Source organism: Electrophorus electricus, chromosome 23 (assembly GCF_041902795.1).
Source record: "Electrophorus electricus isolate QZ-2024a chromosome 23, ASM4190279v1, whole genome shotgun sequence".
Classification (NCBI taxonomy): Eukaryota; Metazoa; Chordata; class Actinopteri; order Gymnotiformes; family Gymnotidae; genus Electrophorus; species Electrophorus electricus.
This window is the reverse complement of record NC_137519.1, coordinates 6,309,012-6,333,785: the sequence shown is the minus strand read 5'-3', so window position 1 is coordinate 6,333,785 and position 24,774 is coordinate 6,309,012. Positions and strand designations below refer to the sequence as shown.

At 38.2% G+C, this 24,774-nt stretch overlaps 2 protein-coding genes and 1 long non-coding RNA gene across 3 annotated transcripts; 2 read left to right on the top strand and 1 right to left on the bottom strand.

Moving 5' to 3' along the window:
- Window positions 1–304: 304 nt before the first annotated feature.
- Window positions 305–1,085, top strand: LOC145653208 (uncharacterized). Its single transcript, XR_014119574.1, has 3 exons — window positions 305–441; window positions 583–673; window positions 763–1,085. It is a non-coding gene; the product is annotated as an uncharacterized LOC145653208 (long non-coding RNA).
- Window positions 1,086–5,748: 4,663 nt separating this feature from the next.
- Window positions 5,749–11,582, bottom strand: LOC145653289 (uncharacterized). The gene is made up of 7 exons (XM_081706562.1): window positions 11,532–11,582; window positions 10,023–10,185; window positions 8,854–9,063; window positions 7,969–8,053; window positions 7,812–7,866; window positions 7,467–7,700; window positions 5,749–7,337 (listed from the first exon to the last, which is right to left on the bottom strand). The coding sequence occupies exons 1-7, from the start codon at window positions 11,580–11,582 to the stop codon at window positions 7,314–7,316; spliced, it is 822 nt and encodes a 273-aa protein (XP_081562688.1). The 3' UTR covers window positions 5,749–7,313.
- A 2,603-nt stretch (window positions 11,583–14,185) lies between these two features.
- Window positions 14,186–21,059, top strand: LOC145653287 (uncharacterized). The gene is made up of 8 exons (XM_081706554.1): window positions 14,186–14,215; window positions 14,395–14,403; window positions 16,617–16,779; window positions 17,739–17,948; window positions 18,753–18,837; window positions 18,940–18,994; window positions 19,106–19,339; window positions 19,469–21,059. The coding sequence occupies exons 1-8, from the start codon at window positions 14,186–14,188 to the stop codon at window positions 19,490–19,492; spliced, it is 810 nt and encodes a 269-aa protein (XP_081562680.1). The 3' UTR covers window positions 19,493–21,059.
- Window positions 21,060–24,774: the final 3,715 nt, after the last annotated feature.

The following is a 24,774-nucleotide window of genomic DNA, read 5'->3' as shown; positions in this document are numbered from 1 at the left end:
CAGTTTAAAGTGAGGACAAGAGCAAGAGACAATGAGAACACAAACAAAACACACTGATGTAGTACTGCTGAACCAGCTAGCCAGTGCCCAGAAATGTATAGAGCCCTCAACTGTGAAAGGTGCTTCCCAGCTACTTATAAACATGTAGGCAGAACCAGCAGCAAAAAACAGCAAAAACAAACAACAATCAAACAAAAAACTTTTTATCTCATAGAAGCTGCCAGTGAGATGCGGATAGAATGATGAGAGTTTAAAGTGAGGATCTTACAGACAGCAGGAGAGCAGAGCTCCTCATATCCTCTTACAGCACAGGTGTAGCTGCCTGCATCCTCACTACTGTCATACACATACATTCCATTAGTGTTCTGGTTATATACAGGGTGTCCATTCCTGTAACAGATGTAGGTGGGGTTGTTGGGCAGCATGCAGGTGGAGCTGCAGGTCAGTTTGATATTCCCTCTATATGTGTTTGACATCATAACCTTCAGATCTGCAAATCATTTTAAGAAAGAAGCTTTGGTGTTAATTTTATAAATAGCATATTTTTATAGTTAACTAGTCTTATGTGATTACCTGTGACAGACAGAGATACTCCAGGATCACCAGTGTATGGACCCCAAGGACCATCAGTGTGGAATCTGAACCTGTATGTGTGAGCGTCACTCTCTCTCAGGTGAGTGATTGTCATACTACAGTCATTCTGGGAGCTCTGTCTATACTGCACTCTCCCCTCATACTCCTCTTCCTCTCTCACATCCACAGCTTCAACACCAACCTGCTGCACTTTAATAAACCAGAATGATTCTGTCACCGTTTGTCCTCCAGGGTATTTATAAGAGTAGGATAGATCAACATTTGAGCCTTTCAGAGCACACAAGTGTATGTCACACCCTAAAACACCTGAAACACAGATACAGTCACATTCAGGAAAAAATAAATTCTGGTAATTCATAAAACATGAATGAATATTAATAATTAATATGTTAGCTTTTAATATTAATATTTGCTTTTAAACCAAGCCAGATAAATGCAGAAGAAATCTGCATAATATTTATCCATCATGTATATATACTCACTGAACTCAATTTTAGAAGCACCTGCCTATAAATATCCACCAGGACATCCCATTGTTTCAGGCAGTCTATTCCTAACAGAGCCTCTCTCTCAATATGGAGTTAGTTTACCAGTTACCTTCCTTCCTTAAAGATACTACTGATTTCCTCAATAAATGGAATGAACTTTACAACATTAGTCAAGATGATTATGTACCATGGATGTATCAAGTGTGATACTAGAATTCTTAGTATAACTCACACAAGAAATTTGACCAAAAAAAAAAAAAAAAGTTATGTTCTGTAACAAATGTTATTTACAGATTCAAGTTCTCTGGGATAACTGGTTTCCCCAAATTGTGAATATATATATATATATTTGAACATTATTATACATATTTCAGTAATGTTTTTTCACAGTACGAGGAGTAAATGAGGAGTGAGTTTCCTTGCACTTATGAACACATGGCCCCTCTAACATAGCCACTGGCCCCAGCCTGGCCCCCCATTTCAAAGAGTATAGAATTTCAACTGAACCCTCCCTCTTTCTGTTTCAAAAGAGCCCCTAATCTAAAAGACCCTTTAATTTGGGCGCAGTTACCTAAACAATCTACGTCTCTTCCTTTGAAGGAAGTTGATGGTAACTTTAAATGTTTTCATTTATTTATTGATGTGAATACAATTATGAAAACTTTGTTTTATCCTCTTCCTTGAACTCTATATACATAATATAGGTAATTCACCTTTTACTACACTGTAGATATTAATTTGTTACATGGATACTGACATCAAATACTTGTGACATTTTGATGAAGTATCCAAGGGAGAGGCCTCTTTTCTGCATATAAGTGGGATGAGATGTTAGAAACACGCTGATGAAGACCTAAGGGCTGAAACGTTCATGTCTTTGAAACTGTGTCTTCAGTCACTTAAACTATTGCATTATATAAGAGTGCTGTCCAACCACATTCACTCATTAATTTCTTCCATGGATCCATCCTGTCAGAAATATTTCTTCAAAGAGTAAAGGGAGTGGCCTGTTTAATTAATTCTTCTTAGTGTACACTCAGAGTTTTTGTATAGCCAAACTGTGGTGATGCACATGTAAAACAGCAACACAGCTGTGTCTTATAAACTTGTACCAATAAATCACCTACAATCATAAGTACATTTATGTCCATCAGTATTCAGTATTAGTCTGACTAAGATCCGACTGTAAGACACGCTTGCTTAGTAAGTTCAGACTATGCTGCTGTGAGTGTAGATGGTACAGTGAAGGGACTGGTGTTTGCTCAGCTCTTGTAAATGGTTCTGTCCAGTTTCTTACATGTACACTATTGTAAATGTAATCAGTATCACTGCTCTGTTTCTGAGTGTATCAGTGACAGAGAGTCTGGTGAATTCTCTCATCATGAAATATCACACACTCTCATGTCAGATCTGACCAGACTGGATTGGAAGGGATCAAGTGACTGAATAATTACTAATTGAATAATATCCGTTGTATAAAAAGAATAAAACACATGTGGCATGCAAATATGTAGAGTAAAATGGATTGTGCAAATATGTCAAATATTGAATAATACTGAAGTTCAGAGTTAGTCTTGAGATTTAGTTCAAATCCAACACTTACACACTGCAGGAGAGTGCTGTCTGCTGCCATACACACTACAGGAGTAGCTGCCCTCATCAGATACACTGGTGGAGTGGAGCATAATGGAGGCATCATTTCTATATGACCTGTACTGTCCATTCCTGTACCAGTAGTGCTGAGGGGTCTTACTGAAGCTGCAGGTGGAGCTACAGGTGAGTTTCACCTCTCTCTGTCCTACAGTCTCAGGATTCACCTTCAGGTCTACACACACATCACATCATGCACATCAGAATGTTTTCTGTGTGAGAAAAACATGGTATGCATGTGTATGGAACAGAGAAAGTGTAGATATGGATGTGTGGGAGAGAAAGAGATACATTTTGTAAGTGTCCATAAACTACCTATGGTTATACAAAATTGTTCCTACTAAGTTAACAAGTATGGTTCAGTGTGAAAATCTGAGTTCTAAAATTCAAAATTAGTTAATTATAGACTTAAATGTCTTTACTGTTAGGGACACTAATTTGTACAAACAGTAAAATCAGTTGGTCAGAGACCCAGTCACAAATGTGGTAATATTGAAAACTTTGTAATGTCCTCTTTAAAGCAGCACAGAGTTTAAAGTGCAGTGTTTTTGTTATGGGAAAGTCTGTTAAAAGTAGAAATCCACCAGAGTGACAATAATGAAGTGTGAAATATGTAAGTCCCCATGTCCCAACAATGTATAATGTGTGTATGGCAGTGTAGGTGTGTGTGTGTGTGTGTGTGTGTGTGTGTGTGTGTGTGAGAGAGAGAGAGAGAGTGTGTGTGTGTTCTATGTTTTAAGTTTGTTATTACCTGTAACAGTGAGAGTAACTCCAGATGAAGCAGATATCCATTAATTCCTCCATGTTCTAAATCTGAAGTTATAAACTCCAGAGTCACTTACATTCACGTTGTTCATTGTCAGTGTACAGTCATTCCACCGTGTGCTTATAGAAACTCGTCCTAAGTATTGAGGGTCTTTACTCAGGTCTTGTGGTTCTCCATCAGATCTCTGGACCTGATACCACTCTCTCGCTCTGACACTGGAGGAACTAGATGTATATTTGCAGGGGATTTTTACTGTAGATCCATTAGGAGCACAGAGGCTCCGAGAGGAGAGAGCTACACTGTGCTGAGACTGAGTTTCTGGCAAACACACACACACAAATGTACGCACACATGCGCACACACACACACACACACACACACACACACACAAACGTACGCACACATACACACACACACACACACACACACACACACAAACGTACACACACATGCACACACACACACACACACACACACACACACACACACACACACACACACACACACACACAGAGGTGCATGAAGTTATTATAAATTGTTTGCAGTTCAAGTAACTCCATATATTTTTGTTATATCCAACTCTTACCAAGTGTGTAAAATGTTTTGAAGTTTCTGATCTGTAATATAACCATAGTACACATTCAAATCTTTGCCATCCCATTTAAGTTACTACAAATGGATTACAAAGCAGTATCATGAATACACATAAAACAGAGTAGAAAATAAGAAAAAAAATCTAAAGTTTACCTGCCAGTAACACGAGGATTGCTGCTATAATAATATTTCTTGATGTTCAGAAAGACATGGTGACATCACTGTTCATGAAGAACCGATACTTGAAGCTCCAGTAAGTCGTGACTTTAGGCTAAATGTTTCTGATAAATGATCAGAGAAAAAGCCTTAAGAATAAGAAGAATAAGCAGCCTGTGCTACTGTCTTGTGTTCCTGAGTATAACGGCCGTGACCTCAGTCCTGCTCCTCCTCACCCATCCTACACTGGGAAGATGTTGTGATCTTGGTTACTGTCAAACAGCAAAGACACGGAAGGTGTGTTGTGCATTTAGCGCAGCGTTCTGTCATCATACCTCCCCCCTTTATCTTATAATGTCTTCCTTTTTCTGGACTCAAGATTCTTAAAAATGCAGAAAACTGCTCTCAAAAGCTCAGACTGTTGAGACTCCCGAGCTTTTTCGGTCCCCTGAATCCTTCTGATAGTCACCAGGTATTCTGATTTGATGACATCTTACTTCACCTGACTTTACACACACCGACCAATTTGATGCCATCTTAACATGTGCAGGTCCATGTTAGTATTGCCTAGGGTAGAATGTGGGCTGGTGTACGTAGATTTTAGGGTTGTACATTTTAATCAGTCAAGAATGTTGTGCAACAGTCTAGGATTCTTGGAATTGGTCCAGTTTATGACCCTGTTTGCTTATGCAGGATTTTCATTTGAAGGTAGTGACAACAGTATTTGAAGTTAATGTTATGTCAACTCCATGTACCAAACTCCTTATTCTACTATGCCAAGGTAAATACAATTTACCAATCCCCCCCTCCCCCCACACACATACACTATTCATTAGATGTCTTTTCCCAAAATGTCTGAGCAGAAAATACCACTATATGTGACTGGATATTTGTGTGCTGTAACTGTCTTTAAAAAACTGTTTAGAAACATATTTTGCTGAGCATGTCAGTAACATATGAATATGTAAAATTTTGACTGTTCATTGAAATTTCCCTTAACATGATGATAAACTATGCATGTGTTCAGCTGAATTTTTACTTAAAGTATTATTTAAATGTATTTCAATTTAAAGTATAATTTACATTTATTTAAAATATTTAAAATACTTTCTTCCATTCTTTCTGTTTTTCCATAATTTGACTTGATGATTTCCTTGATAAGGCTAAAGATGTGTATGTCTTTTCTTTTTATATGTTGTCTACACAAGTGTGTGAGAAGACCTAGACATTAAATATATAACAATATCTTTAAGAAAGCCTATATGATCCTACCAGACTCATTTCGCTTTCATTGGATCATCACATTGTCTCCATCTAGTGTCCGATATCTTTAATTGATTCTAGTGTCTAGTTGATGTACTTGATTCCAGGAGCTCCACTAAGGTCTACATAGGTAAAGGTCTTTGTCACTTTTTTTTCTAAATTACTAAACAGTACAAATGCACTATAAAACTAACATTTTATTTTACTATTTACCCATTATACATTTAAGTACCCGCCTACAACAGTACCAATCAACAACAAGTGCAATATTAGTACCAAGCAATACATTTCAAACATTAAAAACCCTGATAACATACTGTTGAATTTAAGACATAATGTATAAACCATACATTTATTTCCAAGTAGTAGCTTACTGTTCTTCCTTGTGCCAGTCTGAGACAGAGCTCATATGAAGTGCATAGATTTAACTGTATACCTAGCAATCCAATGCTACTTGATAACATACTTATTATTACTATTAGCTGCATTTATATAGCGCCTCTCTTAAACTCAAGGCCGCTTTTATAAATATCGTGTTTTTTTATTTTTTTATTTTTTTACATTTTATTTTTACATTTTTTTACACACTCACACACCTGATGAAAAGTGGCAGCCAATTTGCACACAGCATACTCTCAGCACCCTGGGGGACAGTACTGGGTGCAGGGAAAGGTAAGGAGGTTAAAACCAGGACAGAGCACCAACCATCACTGGACATACATGCACACAGTATATACACACACACACACACAAGACAATTTAGAGTATCCAATCAACCTAACCTCCATGTTTTTGGACCTACATTGATTTAGTCAGGAATTTTAATAAACTCTTGAAAAATGAGTATTAGATAAGATGCATAAATAGCTGATAGGTAAAGATGGGCATGGATAAATGATTAAAAAAGAATCACATTACATTTAGTCAAAGTTGCAGTTTCTGACATACTTCTGTCATGCTGGTTACAAAGGAGATGCTGACTGCATCACTGTTATGGCAGAAGCATGTATTTCAGCTTGGCATGTTTCTTAATCTTTGTGCAGTCATTGTAGTCAATTATAAAATGTAGTCATTTCATAATTTATTACAGTAAATTACATATTGGTCTTTTAATAGCCAGTGAGAATCATCCAAATCCCTTCCACTGTAGTATACAGGCCCTACAACACCCATGTCCCTCCTGTCTGTATGGATGCTGTGCTGATTTGCTTAAACACTGGGATTATATGTGTTTCTCAGTGTTGCTCCAGGATCCTGAGCTCCTGCATCTTGCAAATCAAATTATTTTTTTCCATCTTAGGTTAAAAGTTACACTACAGCAGCCACCAGGCCCGGTACCCTCCCCTTAAACCACCCTCTTAAAATGATTTTTTACTGCTAGTGAATTTGAAAACATGAACCAATACTGTGGGCTTGCAGCTTTAGCTAACTACTGATATAATATTAGCCCTCTTCAAACTTGGTGCTTGGCGATCTTATAAAAGAATATGGCTTGTTTGAATGATTGATGACTTCTTCTCAGGTAACAATACTGAAAAACATTTTCCAACAGAAATTCAAAGGCAAAAGTTTTTTTTTTTAAGACAGTGTTACACTTAATTACCACTGATATAACTGTAACCCTTGATTAACGTTCTGCTCAACTCCGACTGTTCTAAAGGAAAAACATTTTGTGGCAAGGCTAAAGCCACTAGGGGACTGAGCCCTGGATAAAAAAGCCCCAGAGCTCACACTGAGGGTGTTGTGTTTCTCATGTGGAGGGTTTGGGTTTATGGATCTGGCTGTAGGTCTGAGATGGGTCATCAGCTGCTGCAGCTGCCAAAGCCCTTTGGAACATGAAGAGAAACAGCTTTTAGAAGAGCCTGTAAAATGGATTCACACCTTATTATACACTGAGTGATTAATTAGAGTAAGAATGTAATGTCAGTGTCAGTGTAATGACATGATTTGCTCACTGTTGTGGAAGTTTTGTGTCGGCTAAAGTTCACAGGAGCATACTGAACACACTCTTCCTCTGAAGAGTTAGTAGGAAGTCTGGTGGTTGACACTGAAGACCCCTTCTGGGTTTGGGAATGTTGGAAATGAAGGCTTAAGTAGTGAATGTCATTTTGGTCATCTGATGATGCTTTTCGACTGAGGTTAGTCATGGCCACAGTTGGGATATTTTCATACACATGAGCCGTATCACACTAAGAGTGGAAGAGAGAAAAAGAGAAAGAGAAAGTGAGTGAGGAACAGAGAGCAACAAAAATTGAATCATGTCCCATGATCTCTCAGAGTATCCCCTCGAACATTCTTACCTGGCCATCATCCCCAGAGTTCCTGTGCTCTTCAACTGACCTGGACTTTCTCCTCCTGCTAAGCAACCGACCAATGTAGAGTTAAAAGTAATTAAAAATAACCATTTCATTGAGAATGACATTAAGGGTATAAATAATATGTTCAAATTTCACATACCATATCCACAGAGCTCCTGTGATGAGTATTAGAGCCAGACAGACTGCCACTCCAATTGTGACTTGCTTTAACGCTGTACTCTCCTCTGGATATTCAGAGATGGTTATAACAAAACAAGGCTATATATATATATATATATATATATATATATATATATATATATATATATATATATATATATATATATATATATATATATATATTATATAATACATGGAGAATAATGGAGAACAAATAAATGTCTACGAAAACACTAGCAGTGTAACATACATTAATTATATTGTACAATACTGCCATGGAGTAAGGGTTAAGGGTAGTGTAGCGTAATTTATATTATATTATACTGTCACATTGTCCAACCTATGCCACCAGCAACCAGCAGGGGGCTGAGGTGGTGCACTAGGAGAGCAGGGAACTCCACTTCCCAGGATTCTTTGGGCTGATTGTGCACACCTGCTGGGCTCTGGATTTAAGGCCACACAAACAGTAGCCCAGCGTCACACTTTTGTAGAGGGGTAACTAGTATGGTATTGGAGAGCGACCAAAAGAATATGTTGAATTGTTGGGAAAACCTCCCCTTTGACTAAGCAAGTTGTTTTGGTTTGTTCCCCCCCCCAAGTTATATTGCATTCCTTCTCATTGCATCAGTGCTTCTTAGTGGTAGTGTGTAGGTTTACTGCTCCTGACCTGGCTTGTTGAGTTCCACTTGGGGAAGACTCAGAGATTCACCTTCATTTTGTTTTACTTCCTTTTTCACCATCCACAAATCAGTCTAGTTCCAATATATCACCTTTCTTGGTGTCTTTGCCCAGTAAACATTGTGTCCCCACTGGTGCCTCAGTTATAAACTTTTACAGTATGCAGGACTCCAGAGAATGGTGTTACCTCCTAAAACACAGGAATACTGGAATCCATCCTCACTGTCTGCTGGTTCCAGATACAGCTTGTTGTGTTTGGTGGGTTTGTTGGTTACAGGCTGTCCGTTCTTGTACCAGATGTAGGTGGGGTTGTAGGGCAGAGTGCAGGTGGAGCTGCAGCCTAGTGTTAGAGTCTGTCCCTCTGATACTGGGGTGAGACTCACTCTCACCTGCAGATCTGAATTTAAAACCATACAATATATTCATCTGAAAACAACAAATGTTTCATGTAGACATTATTTGTGACGACTTGAGTACCGCAGGACAAGGAACAGGCTGCAGAAGCATCTATTGACAGACATTTTATATACATGAATGATGAATGATAATGGCACTCACACATAGCAAACCGGTGCAGCATGAAATAAATTGATAACAGGAAGAAACATAAAAAGTTGAACAATTAACATAATCTTACACATGAACTTGTGAAGAAAAACACTTGCACTAACACCAAAGTGGGGTTCACATTGTTGGAAGCAATTTCTTGACTAATGCGTGTGTTCATGAAAGGAAACGCAAAACTTCCACTGGAGTCGGTGTAAAAGTACAAAGAGTGTGTTTATTCCAGGTTAGTAATAAATCAGAACTCAGGGAAAATTCGAAAGATTAAAGTATTCCTAATTCGAAATGCATCACGGTAATAAAAGTGTGTTGCTCCCAGGACCACTGTCTTCGCTGAAAATCAAACAAAACTGCCACTGCCCAAGACACTAAAAACCAAGCAAAAAATATAATGGCATGACTTAGCAGTAATTTACATCTTAAAGTGATAGTACTCAAAAGGTTATGAACATAATCCAAAAACTAGTGCTTCAGCTCCCACAGCCAACAATGACTGACATCTCACTCTACAGAGGGGTTTGTATACATAAATATGTGACGTGAGTGAATGATAACAAGAGGGGTAGTCACAGTCAAAACAGTCAACAATCATGATTGCCATAGTACGTGGTGCGCCATACCACGTGATCTGTGGGAAGGTGAGCATACCGTTGATTAATCTGTTCTCTGCAAAGCACTTTGGGATTTCTGACACAAAATTAAAAGTACTATATAAATAAGATTATTATTAGTATGAACAGTATTATTAATATCAACACAGAATGTGGTGTTACATGAGCTGTGGGCAGTTACCTGTGATATTTAGAATGACTCCTGGTTTACCAGAGAATTTCCCTCTTTCAGTATTAGTGCTGAATCTAAAGCGATATTCTCCAGAATCACTCTTTCTCAGGCCTCTGATTCTCAGAGTGCAGTTTTTCTCTTTATCCCCAACATATTCCACTCGACCAGTAAACTGCTCTTACAGACTCAGGTCCTGTGGATCCTCTTTAGGATGAACATAATACCAGAATGTGTGTTCAACTTTGTCATCACTGGGATATGAGTAAGTGCAGGGAAGCTCCGCTAATGATCCACAACATACACTCTTCTTGTGTATGTCACATTCCAGCAGAATGTGTATGTCACATTCCACCTGTGTGTTGCATCAGAATATTTCATTCCTTGCTAATTATTTGGGTTCCCACATTCCTATGATATAACTCAGAGTTCGGAAACCACAGTTTAACAGAGGATTACTTGTTTATATACTTACATTTTGTAGTGAAAAATGTAATTTTTATCATATATGATGTGGGCGGTGCAGAGTTTGGCTGTGGTGAGCGTCTGTGTATCAGGCAGATTAACTGAGTTGGACTGCACTCAAGCAGAATCGGTTTCCTTCCTCTTGTCTGTTCAGTTGGAGGGAATCAAACCCTTCCCCATTTAAGTATAAATCTAACTCTCTCCCTTTCCACTAAATGTGTATGCATATTACGACACAAATGCAGACTGTTGAATCATAAGATGAGTGCTGGGCCCTGGTAGTGGTTTCTGAAAGCTACTGGTCAGCAAAAACATTTTCACTGCATGTTACAACATTAAGAACTGCAGTACTTAAAATTCTTCTTGCTTCTTTACTGTTACTCTCTGGAACAAACAGTGTTCCTTATAAACTCTTATTTCCATGTAAGGATTTTGGTAAATTTTTACCAACTAGTCCCACCACTATGTGCAGCACTAGCATAAACAAATATAAAAGACAGCATACATTAGACAATGGAGTCATCTTGTGTTGTGGCCAGATGAAGACACTGCAATGATATAGTGTAGTTAGTAGTAGTGTCAGGCCTCTGAACTGTGCCCATTGAATTATATTAATTTTAAGTGTTCAGGGTCAAAAGGATGAGATGGTGGACTTTTATTGCTGGTTTTAATTGTTTTGCTGTGCATGATAGACACTCATAAATCAATGAAGTAACAACACCCACGGCACCAGAGAGACAGGAAAAAACAGAAAAAAGTCATTATTGAATACCATCAAAAGCACACAATAAATACAATATAAATTTATATTAATATAGCACCTTTCAATGAACCCAAGGTTACTTTACAAGTACCAGACATTGCTTTTACATGCAGGCACACACCAGGGAGCAGCAGCAGCCAACTGCACACAGCATTGTCTCATCTGGAATCCTCAGGCCCCTGGGGGACTGAATCAGGTGCAGGGAGGGGAGAGAGGGCAATACCCAGACACAGCACCGTCCACTGGGCATACAGGCACACATTCACACTAGGACAACTTTATTAGACATATACTCGCACACCAAAACTGAATCCCTTAAGTCTGAACTCTTCTTTAATCTCCATACTGATCTCTAAGAAAAATGCTGTGCACCAATCATCTTTTGTACTGCATGGGGAAAACCACCATTATTTATTATTTGTCACTGAACAGGGCTTTCATATGCCATTGCTATTCAAAGGCTTATCTTCATTGGTGTGTTTCATTGTCTTTCCTTTATGTTTGAGTGTTTAATGAATTTTGCTTTGGTTATCATTAAATGGTTTTGTTTATTGAAACAATGACTCATGCTTGCATCTTGCCCACCCTCGTCCTAAAAGTATTCTAATTTTAAAATGTAAAATTTGGCACAGGGAGCTTCACATAGGATATGCTTAGGATTATAAAGAAAGTGTAACAAAAATAGATGAAGATACAATACTGGAAAAAATATCAGGATCTATTTTTAAAAATCACAAAATTGTAAAAACAATTTACACAATTTAATGTGCACTAAAAAGAATCATAACCAGTGAGGGGAAAAGCAACCCCAGAAAGAAAGTATACACAAAAGCATATTTTAGCAATGTGTATGAGAACCTGATGGTGTGATGGGGAGTCTGGATGAATTTGCGTACCTACATTATAACCCATAAGTTTGGAAGGAACAGTGGCTTCTTGAAACAAACAGGCATTTCTATCTATTTGTTCTGTGATGTGATTTTCTCACAGAGCAGTAACAGTCATCCCATAGGAGACGTTTGGTGAGAGATCTTGTGACTGTGAGGACCAGCAAGGATGTAGGCAAAGCCAGGCTAAAGTTACCTGAGCAACAGCCCTTTGCCCTCTTTGCCTGAGTGACCCCTGTGGAGGGAAAAACATTTTAAAAAATAATTGTTTTAGTTTTAGTTTTATTGTTTTTGTGGCTGCATAAATATAAGTAGCCAATAATTGCTAAAGCTTCTAAAGACTAAATAAAATGAAGAGTGCCTACCATACAAGCCTGTGGGGGCAGTGCTATGATCTGGGGTTGCTGCAGTTGGTCAGGTCTAGGTTTAGCAACGTTATGTGCCCAAAGGTTGTTCCATCAATAGATTTTTTCTTCCCTGATGGCACGGGTATATTCCAATGTGACAATGCCAGGATTCATCAGGCTCAAATTGTGAAAGAGTGGTTCAGGGAGCATGAGACATCATTTTCACACATGGATTGGCCACCACAGAGTCCAGACCTGAACCCCATTGAGAATCTTTGGGATGTGTTGGAGAAGACTTTGCACAGTGGTCCAAATCTTCCATCATCAAGATCTTGGGGAAAAATTTATGCAACCCCAGACAGAAATAAATGTGACATTGCAGAAGCTTGTGGAAACGATGCCACAGCAAATGCGTTCCGTAATCAAAGCTAAAGGCCGTCCAACAAAATATGAGAGTGTGTGACCTTTTTTTGGCCAGGCAGTGTGTGTGTGTGTGTGTGTGTGTGTGTATATATATATATATATATATATTCACACACACACACACACACACACACACACACACACACACACACACACACACACACACACACACACATTTTTATATATGGAGTGTATATGTATATATATATATATATATATATATATATATATATATATATATATATATATATATATATATATATATATATATATACACACAATGGAGCTTCTTCTGTTTCATAGTCATTATGAATCCACAGAAAGGCATGGCAGGGCTTAGCATTTTCTATAACATAAAACCCTCAGGGTACTTTTGTCATCTTGGTTTTAAGAGCAGTCCTAAGCCTGAAGTGGATGAATCCATTACTGAGATAGTTACTGCACTTGTGTAATGTTTTCCATGCAGCCAATTTTATTTTATTTTATTTTTTTAATTACATTTTTTTTTTTTTTGGCTGAATGGTCACTTTCATAAACCCCTCCCAGGGTCCAGCACTCATCTTATGATGCAACAGTCTTTTTTACAATATGCACAAAAATTTGGTGGAAACGGAATGAGAGAGTTAGATTTAAATAGGGGAGGGTTTGATTCCCTTCAACTGAACAAACAGAAAATGGGAAGGAAACAAGTTCTGTTTGAATGCAGTCAGACTCCTTTAATTTGTGTGATACACACACAGACCTTCCTCACCCACACTGTGCACAGCCTACATCAAGTAAGATAAAAATGACATTTTCACCACAAAATGTAAGTATATAAACAAATAATCCTCTGTTAAACTGTGTTTTCAGAACTCTGAGTTATATCATAGGAATGTGGGAACCCAAATAATTAGCAAGGAATTAAATATTCTGATGCAACACACAGGAAAAGTTTTCTTTGTGTTTTATTTGCTGTTTTTATTCAAGGCTTGGTAGTTATCTGTCTTATTTTGGGAACTGTGGCTTTCTAGTTTTATAGATGTGGAGTCCTGGGCTGTGAATCTAGAATCCTGCTTCTGATCATCCTGTTGCATAATGCAGGTTTGATTATTATGTCTTATTGTATAATATTATTGTCATTTTCTTCACAAAAAAGTTGTGGACTTAATATATAATTAGATTAGCTTTCGATTAGCACGGAGTGTATAGTGTAAAGCTCCTTTATAAGAGATGTTTGGGAAACGTTTAGAAACAACAGAATCAATGAAGAATCATTAGGTTAGATAGAAGCCACAGAGCCAGGTCTTCATGGATGTAAACAGTCAGAAAAACCCACAGGTAAAGCCTTGAAGTCCACATATGAGTGCTTGTTCAAACAAATCATCGTGTTAATTTAATGCTTTATAAAGTGCTGTCTGTTCTGAAAAATCTTCATGAAAAGATTTCTCCCTCTTTCTTTTCCCTCAACCTTTTCCTCTTCTTTCCTCCTGCATCCCTGCTTCTTTTTCCTGTTTCAGGGTCTCAGGGTCAGATGGTCACTGTGGCATGTTTTTCTCGGGCTGTTTGTGCACTGCAGGGTTCACGGCAGACAATGTTCTGCTATTACCCATCATGCATCAAAATGGTCTTCTGGTTCATTAATTTTTTTAATATGTGATAAAAGATATTTGTTGAAACAGCAAACCACAAAAACTAATTTTTAGATAAGAACATAAGGACAGAAGCAGCCATGCTGTTAGAATCACAGCCACAGTGTTCATATTCATTTACAGTCCTAGTTCAGTCCACCATTTGTCCTGTCAATGGCTGACATTTTATTATCAGTACCAATATCATCTTTTTATTCATTTTTTATTATTAAGAATGAATTTAAATTTCTCTTTCATATATGTTCCTTCATTTGTTATGTTGATTGATAATGTAATCAAGTGTGCTGTTTTTGGACTTAAAATGCATTTTGGTCTGCTGGGTCCTTTGTACATTCTGAGCTGTGTTGTTCCTAAATCCCTAGTCAGCTAGTTGTTAAGTTAAACATTCAAATATAAAATGAAGATGCAGACTTCAGAATTAGTTAAAGAGAATAGCTGGTCTGTCCTTTATTGAAGGTTAGCATTAACAAGCATTATTGAGGCACCCTCCGGAGAATGTCTAACAATCACACAAAGAACCCGCATTTTTATACATTGGTCAGAAGTGATTATGTATTCACCCCACCGTTTTACATGCTAGTGTTTGCATTTGCCACCATTACATCCAAACCATACAGTCAACATATGCACACTGATATTCAACACCTGCACCAGTTGTAACCCGCTACGACCACATTCCAAGAGAAGACTTCTCTTAACCTTGTCCTAAAGAGGATCATTTTTCTGTACCGTCGTAAGCCTAGCGGAGAGGCCATATATCTTACCATGAGATTCACCAAAGCCTACCCAGGATCCTTTGCTGAAGCCTGTAGAGGCCTCTACAGAAGCCTGTGCCCTATACGCAAATCATTCTGAAAGGACAAAGAACCTCTATACTCCCTTATATTTTATGGCAATAATACGTCTAATGCACCATTAGGCCTATTTTCCTTGTTAACACTCTTTTTATTACCTCAGGTGAATGAGAGAAATGTATTTTACTTCTTAAGGGTAGAAAAGTAAACATTCTGTTATGTGGAAACACAAGACACTTCTACACAAGTGTGTTAGAGATCGTGAAGCTGACATTCACTCTCAACACACATCCACAGACACACCCACCTTCTGTCTACACTCACTGTCCCTTTTAGAAGGGTCTCCTAATTTACAGGATCTTTCATCACAGTCACTGTCTGAAATATTGTACCACCATCAATTTGCCACCAGAACTGATACATAGAAGATAACACTATCTCTCTCTCTCTCTCTCTCTCTCTCTCTCTCTCTCTCTCTCTCTCTCACACACACACACACACACACACACACACACACACACTCTCTCTCTCTCTCTCTCTCTCTCTCTCTCTCTCTCTCTCTTACAACACAGTGCGTAGTAACAAATAAGCTGTACATGCTCCTATTCTATTCATGCTCCCACATCATATTTCATATAATGCATTGTTTTAATAAGCTGGCTGGTGCATGTGAAGTCTCTATTAACATAAAGTCTCTATTAAATAAGGTGCAGAAAGCAATGAGATGATGTCTGCTGTTCCAAATATCACTCCAGACATGATTAGACATCTGTAACTGTATCTTCTTTCAGCCCTGCAGGTGACGATGACCACTGACCTCTTAAAGTGGAGTGGAGAGACAGTATCACTCATGAGTAGCACTTCCTGCAGACTGAATTCTAACCCGTATTTTGTCAGCTTGTACAAAAATGCAGAATACCTAAAGACATTATACTGGAATCAGCCTCTTGTCCTTGTCAGTGCTGATGCAGGCAGCTACTCTTGCTCTGTTGGTGGCATCCGCTCCACTGTAGCATGTGTGTGTGATTTCACCACATTATGAAACTCTTCATTTATTTCAGTCTGTAGAATTCATTACGCCTCTCACAGTAATGCTTACACTTTCACTTTGGCTTTGGCAGGTGTGTCTCAGGAGGACTGCTGGAATGTGACATACACAAGAAGAGTGTATGTTGTGGATCATTAGCGGAGCTTCCCTGCACTTACTCATATCCCAGTGATGACAAAGTTGAACACACATTCTGGTATTATGTTCATCCTAAAGAGGATCCACAGGACCTGAGTCTGTAAGAGCAGTTTACTGGTCGAGTGGAATATGTTGGGGATAAAGAGAAAAACTGCACTCTGAGAATCAGAGGCCTGAGAAAGAGTGATTCTGGAGAATATCGCTTTAGATTCAGCACTAATACTGAAAGAGGGAAATTCTCTGGTAAACCAGGAGTCATTCTAAATATCACAGGTAACTGCCCACAGCTCATGTAACACCACATTCTGTGTTGATATTAATAATACTGTTCATACTAATAATAATCTTATTTATATAGTACTTTTAATTTTGTGTCAGAAATCCCAAAGTGCTTTGCAGAGAACAGATTAATCAACGGTATGCTCACCTTCCCACAGATCACGTGGTATGGCGCACCACGTACTATGGCAATCATGATTGTTGACTGTTTTGACTGTGACTACCCCTCTTGTTATCATTCACTCACGTCACATATTTATGTATACAAACCCCTCTGTAGAGTGAGATGTCAGTCATTGTTGGCTGTGGGAGCCGAAGCACTAGTTTTTGGATTATGTTCATAACCTTTTGAGTACTATCACTTTAAGATGTAAATTACTGCTAAGTCATGCCATTATATTTTTTGCTTGGTTTTTAGTGTCTTGGGCAGTGGCAGTTTTGTTTGATTTTCAGCGAAGACAGTGGTCCTGGGAGCAACACACTTTTATTACCGTGATGCATTTCGAATTAGGAATACTTTAATCTTTCGAATTTTCCCTGAGTTCTGATTTATTACTAACCTGGAATAAACACACTCTTTGTACTTTTACACCGACTCCAGTGGAAGTTTTGCGTTTCCTTTCATGAACACACGCATTAGTCAAGAAATTGCTTCCAACAATGTGAACCCCACTTTGGTGTTAGTGCAAGTGTTTTTCTTCACAAGTTCATGTGTAAGATTATGTTAATTGTTCAACTTTTTATGTTTCTTCCTGTTATCAATTTATTTCATGCTGCACCGGTTTGCTATGTGTGAGTGCCATTATCATTCATCATTCATGTATATAAAATGTCTGTCAATAGATGCTTCTGCAGCCTGTTCCTTGTCCTGCGGTACTCAAGTCGTCACAAATAATGTCTACATGAAACATTTGTTGTTTTCAGATGAATATATTGTATGGTTTTAAATTCAGATCTGCAGGTGAGAGTGAGTCTCACCCCAGTATCAGAGGGACAGACTCTAACACTAGGCTGCAGCTCCACCTGCACTCTGCCCTACAACCCCACCTACATCTGGTACAAGAACGGACAGCCTGTAACCAACAAACCCACCAAACACAACAAGCTGTATCTGGAACCAGCAGACAGTGAGGATGGATTCCAGTATTCCTGTGTTTTAGGAGGTAACACCATTCTCTGGAGTCCTGCATACTGTAAAAGTTTATAACTGAGGCACCAGTGGGGACACAATGTTTACTGGGCAAAGACACCAAGAAAGGTGATATATTGGAACTAGACTGATTTGTGGATGGTGAAAAAGGAAGTAAAACAAAATGAAGGTGAATCTCTGAGTCTTCCCCAAGTGGAACTCAACAAGCCAGGTCAGGAGCAGTAAACCTACACACTACCACTAAGAAGCACTGATGCAATGAGAAGGAATGCAATATAACTTGGGGGGGGGAACAAACCAAAACAACTTGCTTAGTCAAAGGGGAGGTTTTCCCAACAATTCAACATATTCTTTTGGTCGCTCTCCAATACCATACTAGTTACCCCTCTACAAAAGTGTGACGCTGGGCTACTGTTTGTGTGGCCTTAAATCCAGAGCCCAGCAGGTGTGCACAATCAGCCCAAAGAATCCTGGGAAGTGGAGTTCCCTGCTCTCCTAGTGCACCACCTCAGCCCCCTGCTGGTTGCTGGTGGCATAGGTTGGACAATGTGACAGTATAATATAATATAAATTACGCTACACTACCCTTAACCCTTACTCCATGGCAGTATTGTACAATATAATTAATGTATGTTACACTGCTAGTGTTTTCGTAGACATTTATTTGTTCTCCATTATTCTCCATGTATTATATAATATATATATATATATATATATATATATATATATATATATATATATATATATATATATATATATATATATATATATATATATATATAGCCTTGTTTTGTTATAACCATCTCTGAATATCCAGAGGAGAGTACAGCGTTAAAGCAAGTCACAATTGGAGTGGCAGTCTGTCTGGCTCTAATACTCATCACAGGAGCTCTGTGGATATGGTATGTGAAATTTGAACATATTATTTATACCCTTAATGTCATTCTCAATGAAATGGTTATTTTTAATTACTTTTAACTCTACATTGGTCGGTTGCTTAGCAGGAGGAGAAAGTCCAGGTCAGTTGAAGAGCACAGGAACTCTGGGGATGATGGCCAGGTAAGAATGTTCGAGGGGATACTCTGAGAGATCATGGGACATGATTCAATTTTTGTTGCTCTCTGTTCCTCACTCACTTTCTCTTTCTCTTTTTCTCTCTTCCACTCTTAGTGTGATACGGCTCATGTGTATGAAAATATCCCAACTGTGGCCATGACTAACCTCAGTCGAAAAGCATCATCAGATGACCAAAATGACATTCACTACTTAAGCCTTCATTTCCAACATTCCCAAACCCAGAAGGGGTCTTCAGTGTCAACCACCAGACTTCCTACTAACTCTTCAGAGGAAGAGTGTGTTCAGTATGCTCCTGTGAACTTTAGCCGACACAAAACTTCCACAACAGTGAGCAAATCATGTCATTACACTGACACTGACATTACATTCTTACTCTAATTAATCACTCAGTGTATAATAAGGTGTGAATCCATTTTACAGGCTCTTCTAAAAGCTGTTTCTCTTCATGTTCCAAAGGGCTTTGGCAGCTGCAGCAGCTGATGACCCATCTCAGACCTACAGCCAGATCCATAAACCCAAACCCTCCACATGAGAAACACAACACCCTCAGTGTGAGCTCTGGGGCTTTTTTATCCAGGGCTCAGTCCCCTAGTGGCTTTAGCCTTGCCACAAAATGTTTTTCCTTTAGAACAGTCGGAGTTGAGCAGAACGTTAATCAAGGGTTACAGTTATATCAGTGGTAATTAAGTGTAACACTGTCTTAAAAAAAAAAACTTTTGCCTTTGAATTTCTGTTGGAAAATGTTTTTCAGTATTGTTACCTGAGAAGAAGTCATCAATCATTCAAACAAGCCATATTCTTTTATAAGATCGCCAAGCACCAAGTTTGAAGAGGGCTAATATTATATCAGTAGTTAGCTAAAGCTGCAAGCCCACAGTATTGGTTCATGTTTTCAAATTCACTAGCAGTAAAAAATCATTTTAAGAGGGTGGTTTAAGGGGAGGGTACCGGGCCTGGTGGCTGCTGTAGTGTAACTTTTAACCTAAGATGGAAAAAAATAATTTGATTTGCAAGATGCAGGAGCTCAGGATCCTGGAGCAACACTGAGAAACACATATAATCCCAGTGTTTAAGCAAATCAGCACAGCATCCATACAGACAGGAGGGACATGGGTGTTGTAGGGCCTGTATACTACAGTGGAAGGGATTTGGATGATTCTCACTGGCTATTAAAAGACCAATATGTAATTTACTGTAATAAATTATGAAATGACTACATTTTATAATTGACTACAATGACTGCACAAAGATTAAGAAACATGCCAAGCTGAAATACATGCTTCTGCCATAACAGTGATGCAGTCAGCATCTCCTTTGTAACCAGCATGACAGAAGTATGTCAGAAACTGCAACTTTGACTAAATGTAATGTGATTCTTTTTTAATCATTTATCCATGCCCATCTTTACCTATCAGCTATTTATGCATCTTATCTAATACTCATTTTTCAAGAGTTTATTAAAATTCCTGACTAAATCAATGTAGGTCCAAAAACATGGAGGTTAGGTTGATTGGATACTCTAAATTGTCTTGTGTGTGTGTGTGTGTGTATATACTGTGTGCATGTATGTCCAGTGATGGTTGGTGCTCTGTCCTGGTTTTAACCTCCTTACCTTTCCCTGCACCCAGTACTGTCCCCCAGGGTGCTGAGAGTATGCTGTGTGCAAATTGGCTGCCACTTTTCATCAGGTGTGTGAGTGTGTAAAAAAATGTAAAAATAAAATGTAAAAAAATAAAAAAATAAAAAAACACGATATTTATAAAAGCGGCCTTGAGTTTAAGAGAGGCGCTATATAAATGCAGCTAATAGTAATAATAAGTATGTTATCAAGTAGCATTGGATTGCTAGGTATACAGTTAAATCTATGCACTTCATATGAGCTCTGTCTCAGACTGGCACAAGGAAGAACAGTAAGCTACTACTTGGAAATAAATGTATGGTTTATACATTATGTCTTAAATTCAACAGTATGTTATCAGGGTTTTTAATGTTTGAAATGTATTGCTTGGTACTAATATTGCACTTGTTGTTGATTGGTACTGTTGTAGGCGGGTACTTAAATGTATAATGGGTAAATAGTAAAATAAAATGTTAGTTTTATAGTGCATTTGTACTGTTTAGTAATTTAGAAAAAAAAGTGACAAAGACCTTTACCTATGTAGACCTTAGTGGAGCTCCTGGAATCAAGTACATCAACTAGACACTAGAATCAATTAAAGATATCGGACACTAGATGGAGACAATGTGATGATCCAATGAAAGCGAAATGAGTCTGGTAGGATCATATAGGCTTTCTTAAAGATATTGTTATATATTTAATGTCTAGGTCTTCTCACACACTTGTGTAGACAACATATAAAAAGAAAAGACATACACATCTTTAGCCTTATCAAGGAAATCATCAAGTCAAATTATGGAAAAACAGAAAGAATGGAATAAAGTATTTTAAATATTTTAAATAAATGTAAATTATACTTTAAATTGAAATACATTTAAATAATACTTTAAGTAAAAATTCAGCTGAACACATGCATAGTTTATCATCATGTTAAGGGAAATTTCAATGAACAGTCAAAATTTTACATATTCATATGTTACTGACATGCTCAGCAAAATATGTTTCTAAACAGTTTTTTAAAGACAGTTACAGCACACAAATATCCAGTCACATATAGTGGTATTTTCTGCTCAGACATTTTGGGAAAAGACATCTAATGAATAGTGTATGTGTGTGGGGGGGGGGGGGGATTGGTAAATTGTATTTACCTTGGCATAGTAGAATAAGGAGTTTGGTACATGGAGTTGACATGACATTAACTTCAAATACTGTTGTCACTACCTTCAAATGAAAATCCTGCATAAGCAAACAGGGTCATAAACTGGACCAATTCCAAGAATCCTAGACTGTTGCACAACATTCTTGACTGATTAAAATGTACAACCCTAAAATCTACGTACACCAGCCCACATTCTACCCTAGGCAATACTAACATGGACCTGCACATATTAAGATGGCATCAAATTGGTCGGTGTGTGTAAAGTCAGGTGAAGTAAGATGTCATCAAATCAGAATACCTGGTGACTATCAGAAGGATTCAGGGGACCGAAAAAGCTCGGGAGTCTCAACAGTCTGAGCTTTTGAGAGCAGTTTTCTGCATTTTTAAGAATCTTGAGTCCAGAAAAAGGAAGACATTATAAGATAAAGGGGGGAGGTATGATGACAGAACGCTGCGCTAAATGCACAACACACCTTCCGTGTCTTTGCTGTTTGACAGTAACCAAGATCACAACATCTTCCCAGTGTAGGATGGGTGAGGAGGAGCAGGACTGAGGTCACGGCCGTTATACTCAGGAACACAAGACAGTAGCACAGGCTGCTTATTCTTCTTATTCTTAAGGCTTTTTCTCTGATCATTTATCAGAAACATTTAGCCTAAAGTCACGACTTACTGGAGCTTCAAGTATCGGTTCTTCATGAACAGTGATGTCACCATGTCTTTCTGAACATCAAGAAATATTATTATAGCAGCAATCCTCGTGTTACTGGCAGGTAAACTTTAGATTTTTTTTCTTATTTTCTACTCTGTTTTATGTGTATTCATGATACTGCTTTGTAATCCATTTGTAGTAACTTAAATGGGATGGCAAAGATTTGAATGTGTACTATGGTTATATTACAGATCAGAAACTTCAAAACATTTTACACACTTGGTAAGAGTTGGATATAACAAAAATATATGGAGTTACTTGAACTGCAAACAATTTATAATAACTTCATGCACCTATGTGTGTGTGTGTGTGTGTGTGTGTGTGTGCGTGTGTGTGTGTGTGTGTGTTTGTGTGTGTGTGTGTGTGTGTGTGTGTGTGTGTGTGTGTGTATGTGTGCGTACGTTTGTGTGTGTGTGTGTGTGTGTGTGTGTGTGTGCGCATGTGTGCATACATTTGTGTGTGTGTGTTTGCCAGAAACTCAGTCTCAGCACAGTGTAGCTCTCTCCTCTCGGAGCCTCTGTGCTCCTAATGGATCTACAGTAAAAATCCCCTGCAAATATACATCTAGTTCCTCCAGTGTCAGAGCGAGAGAGTGGTATCAGGTCCAGAGATCTGATGGAGAACCACAAGACCTGAGTAAAGACCCTCAATACTTAGGACGAGTTTCTATAAGCACACGGTGGAATGACTGTACACTGACAATGAACAACGTGAATGTAAGTGACTCTGGAGTTTATAACTTCAGATTTAGAACATGGAGGAATTAATGGATATCTGCTTCATCTGGAGTTACTCTCACTGTTACAGGTAATAACAAACTTAAAACATAGAACACACACACACTCTCTCTCTCTCTCTCACACACACACACACACACACACACACACACACACACACACACCTACACTGCCATACACACATTATACATTGTTGGGACATGGGGACTTACATATTTCACACTTCATTATTGTCACTCTGGTGGATTTCTACTTTTAACAGACTTTCCCATAACAAAAACACTGCACTTTAAACTCTGTGCTGCTTTAAAGAGGACATTACAAAGTTTTCAATATTACCACATTTGTGACTGGGTCTCTGACCAACTGATTTTACTGTTTGTACAAATTAGTGTCCCTAACAGTAAAGACATTTAAGTCTATAATTAACTAATTTTGAATTTTAGAACTCAGATTTTCACACTGAACCATACTTGTTAACTTAGTAGGAACAATTTTGTATAACCATAGGTAGTTTATGGACACTTACAAAATGTATCTCTTTCTCTCCCACACATCCATATCTACACTTTCTCTGTTCCATACACATGCATACCATGTTTTTCTCACACAGAAAACATTCTGATGTGCATGATGTGATGTGTGTGTAGACCTGAAGGTGAATCCTGAGACTGTAGGACAGAGAGAGGTGAAACTCACCTGTAGCTCCACCTGCAGCTTCAGTAAGACCCCTCAGCACTACTGGTACAGGAATGGACAGTACAGGTCATATAGAAATGATGCCTCCATTATGCTCCACTCCACCAGTGTATCTGATGAGGGCAGCTACTCCTGTAGTGTGTATGGCAGCAGACAGCACTCTCCTGCAGTGTGTAAGTGTTGGATTTGAACTAAATCTCAAGACTAACTCTGAACTTCAGTATTATTCAATATTTGACATATTTGCACAATCCATTTTACTCTACATATTTGCATGCCACATGTGTTTTATTCTTTTTATACAACGGATATTATTCAATTAGTAATTATTCAGTCACTTGATCCCTTCCAATCCAGTCTGGTCAGATCTGACATGAGAGTGTGTGATATTTCATGATGAGAGAATTCACCTGACTCTCTGTCACTGATACACTCAGAAACAGAGCAGTGATACTGATTACATTTACAATAGTGTACATGTAAGAAACTGGACAGAACCATTTACAAGAGCTGAGCAAACACCAGTCCCTTCACTGTACCATCTACACTCACAGCAGCATAGTCTGAACTTACTAAGCAAGCGTGTCTTACAGTCGGATCTTAGTCAGACTAATACTGAATACTGATGGACATAAATGTACTTATGATTGTAGGTGCTTTATTGGTACAAGTTTATAAGACACAGCTGTGTTGCTGTTTTACATGTGCATCACCACAGTTTGGCTATACAAAAACTCAAAAAACAAAAAAAGTGTACACTAAGAAGAATTAATTAAACAGGCCACTCCCTTTACTCTTTGAAGAAATATTTCTGACAGGATGGATCCATGGAAGAAA

What these genes read in the sequence shown, in the direction of transcription:
- LOC145653289 (XM_081706562.1), bottom strand. Translation starts at nt 11,582, where the DNA reads ATGGAGATTAAAGAAGAGTTCAGACTTAAGGGATTCAGTTTTGGTGTG. An exon ending in ACTCTGGGGATGATGGCCAG is followed by an intron (nt 7,701 to 7,811) that starts GTAAGAATGTTC and finishes TTCCACTCTTAG; the next exon opens with TGTGATACGGCTCATGTGTA. An exon ending in GACACAAAACTTCCACAACA is followed by an intron (nt 7,338 to 7,466) that starts GTGAGCAAATCA and finishes CATGTTCCAAAG; the next exon opens with GGCTTTGGCAGCTGCAGCAG.
- LOC145653287 (XM_081706554.1), top strand. Translation starts at nt 14,186, where the DNA reads ATGGATGTAAACAGTCAGAAAAACCCACAG. An exon ending in GTATTCCTGTGTTTTAGGAG is followed by an intron (nt 17,949 to 18,752) that starts GTAACACCATTC and finishes CTGAATATCCAG; the next exon opens with AGGAGAGTACAGCGTTAAAG. An exon ending in GACACAAAACTTCCACAACA is followed by an intron (nt 19,340 to 19,468) that starts GTGAGCAAATCA and finishes CATGTTCCAAAG; the next exon opens with GGCTTTGGCAGCTGCAGCAG.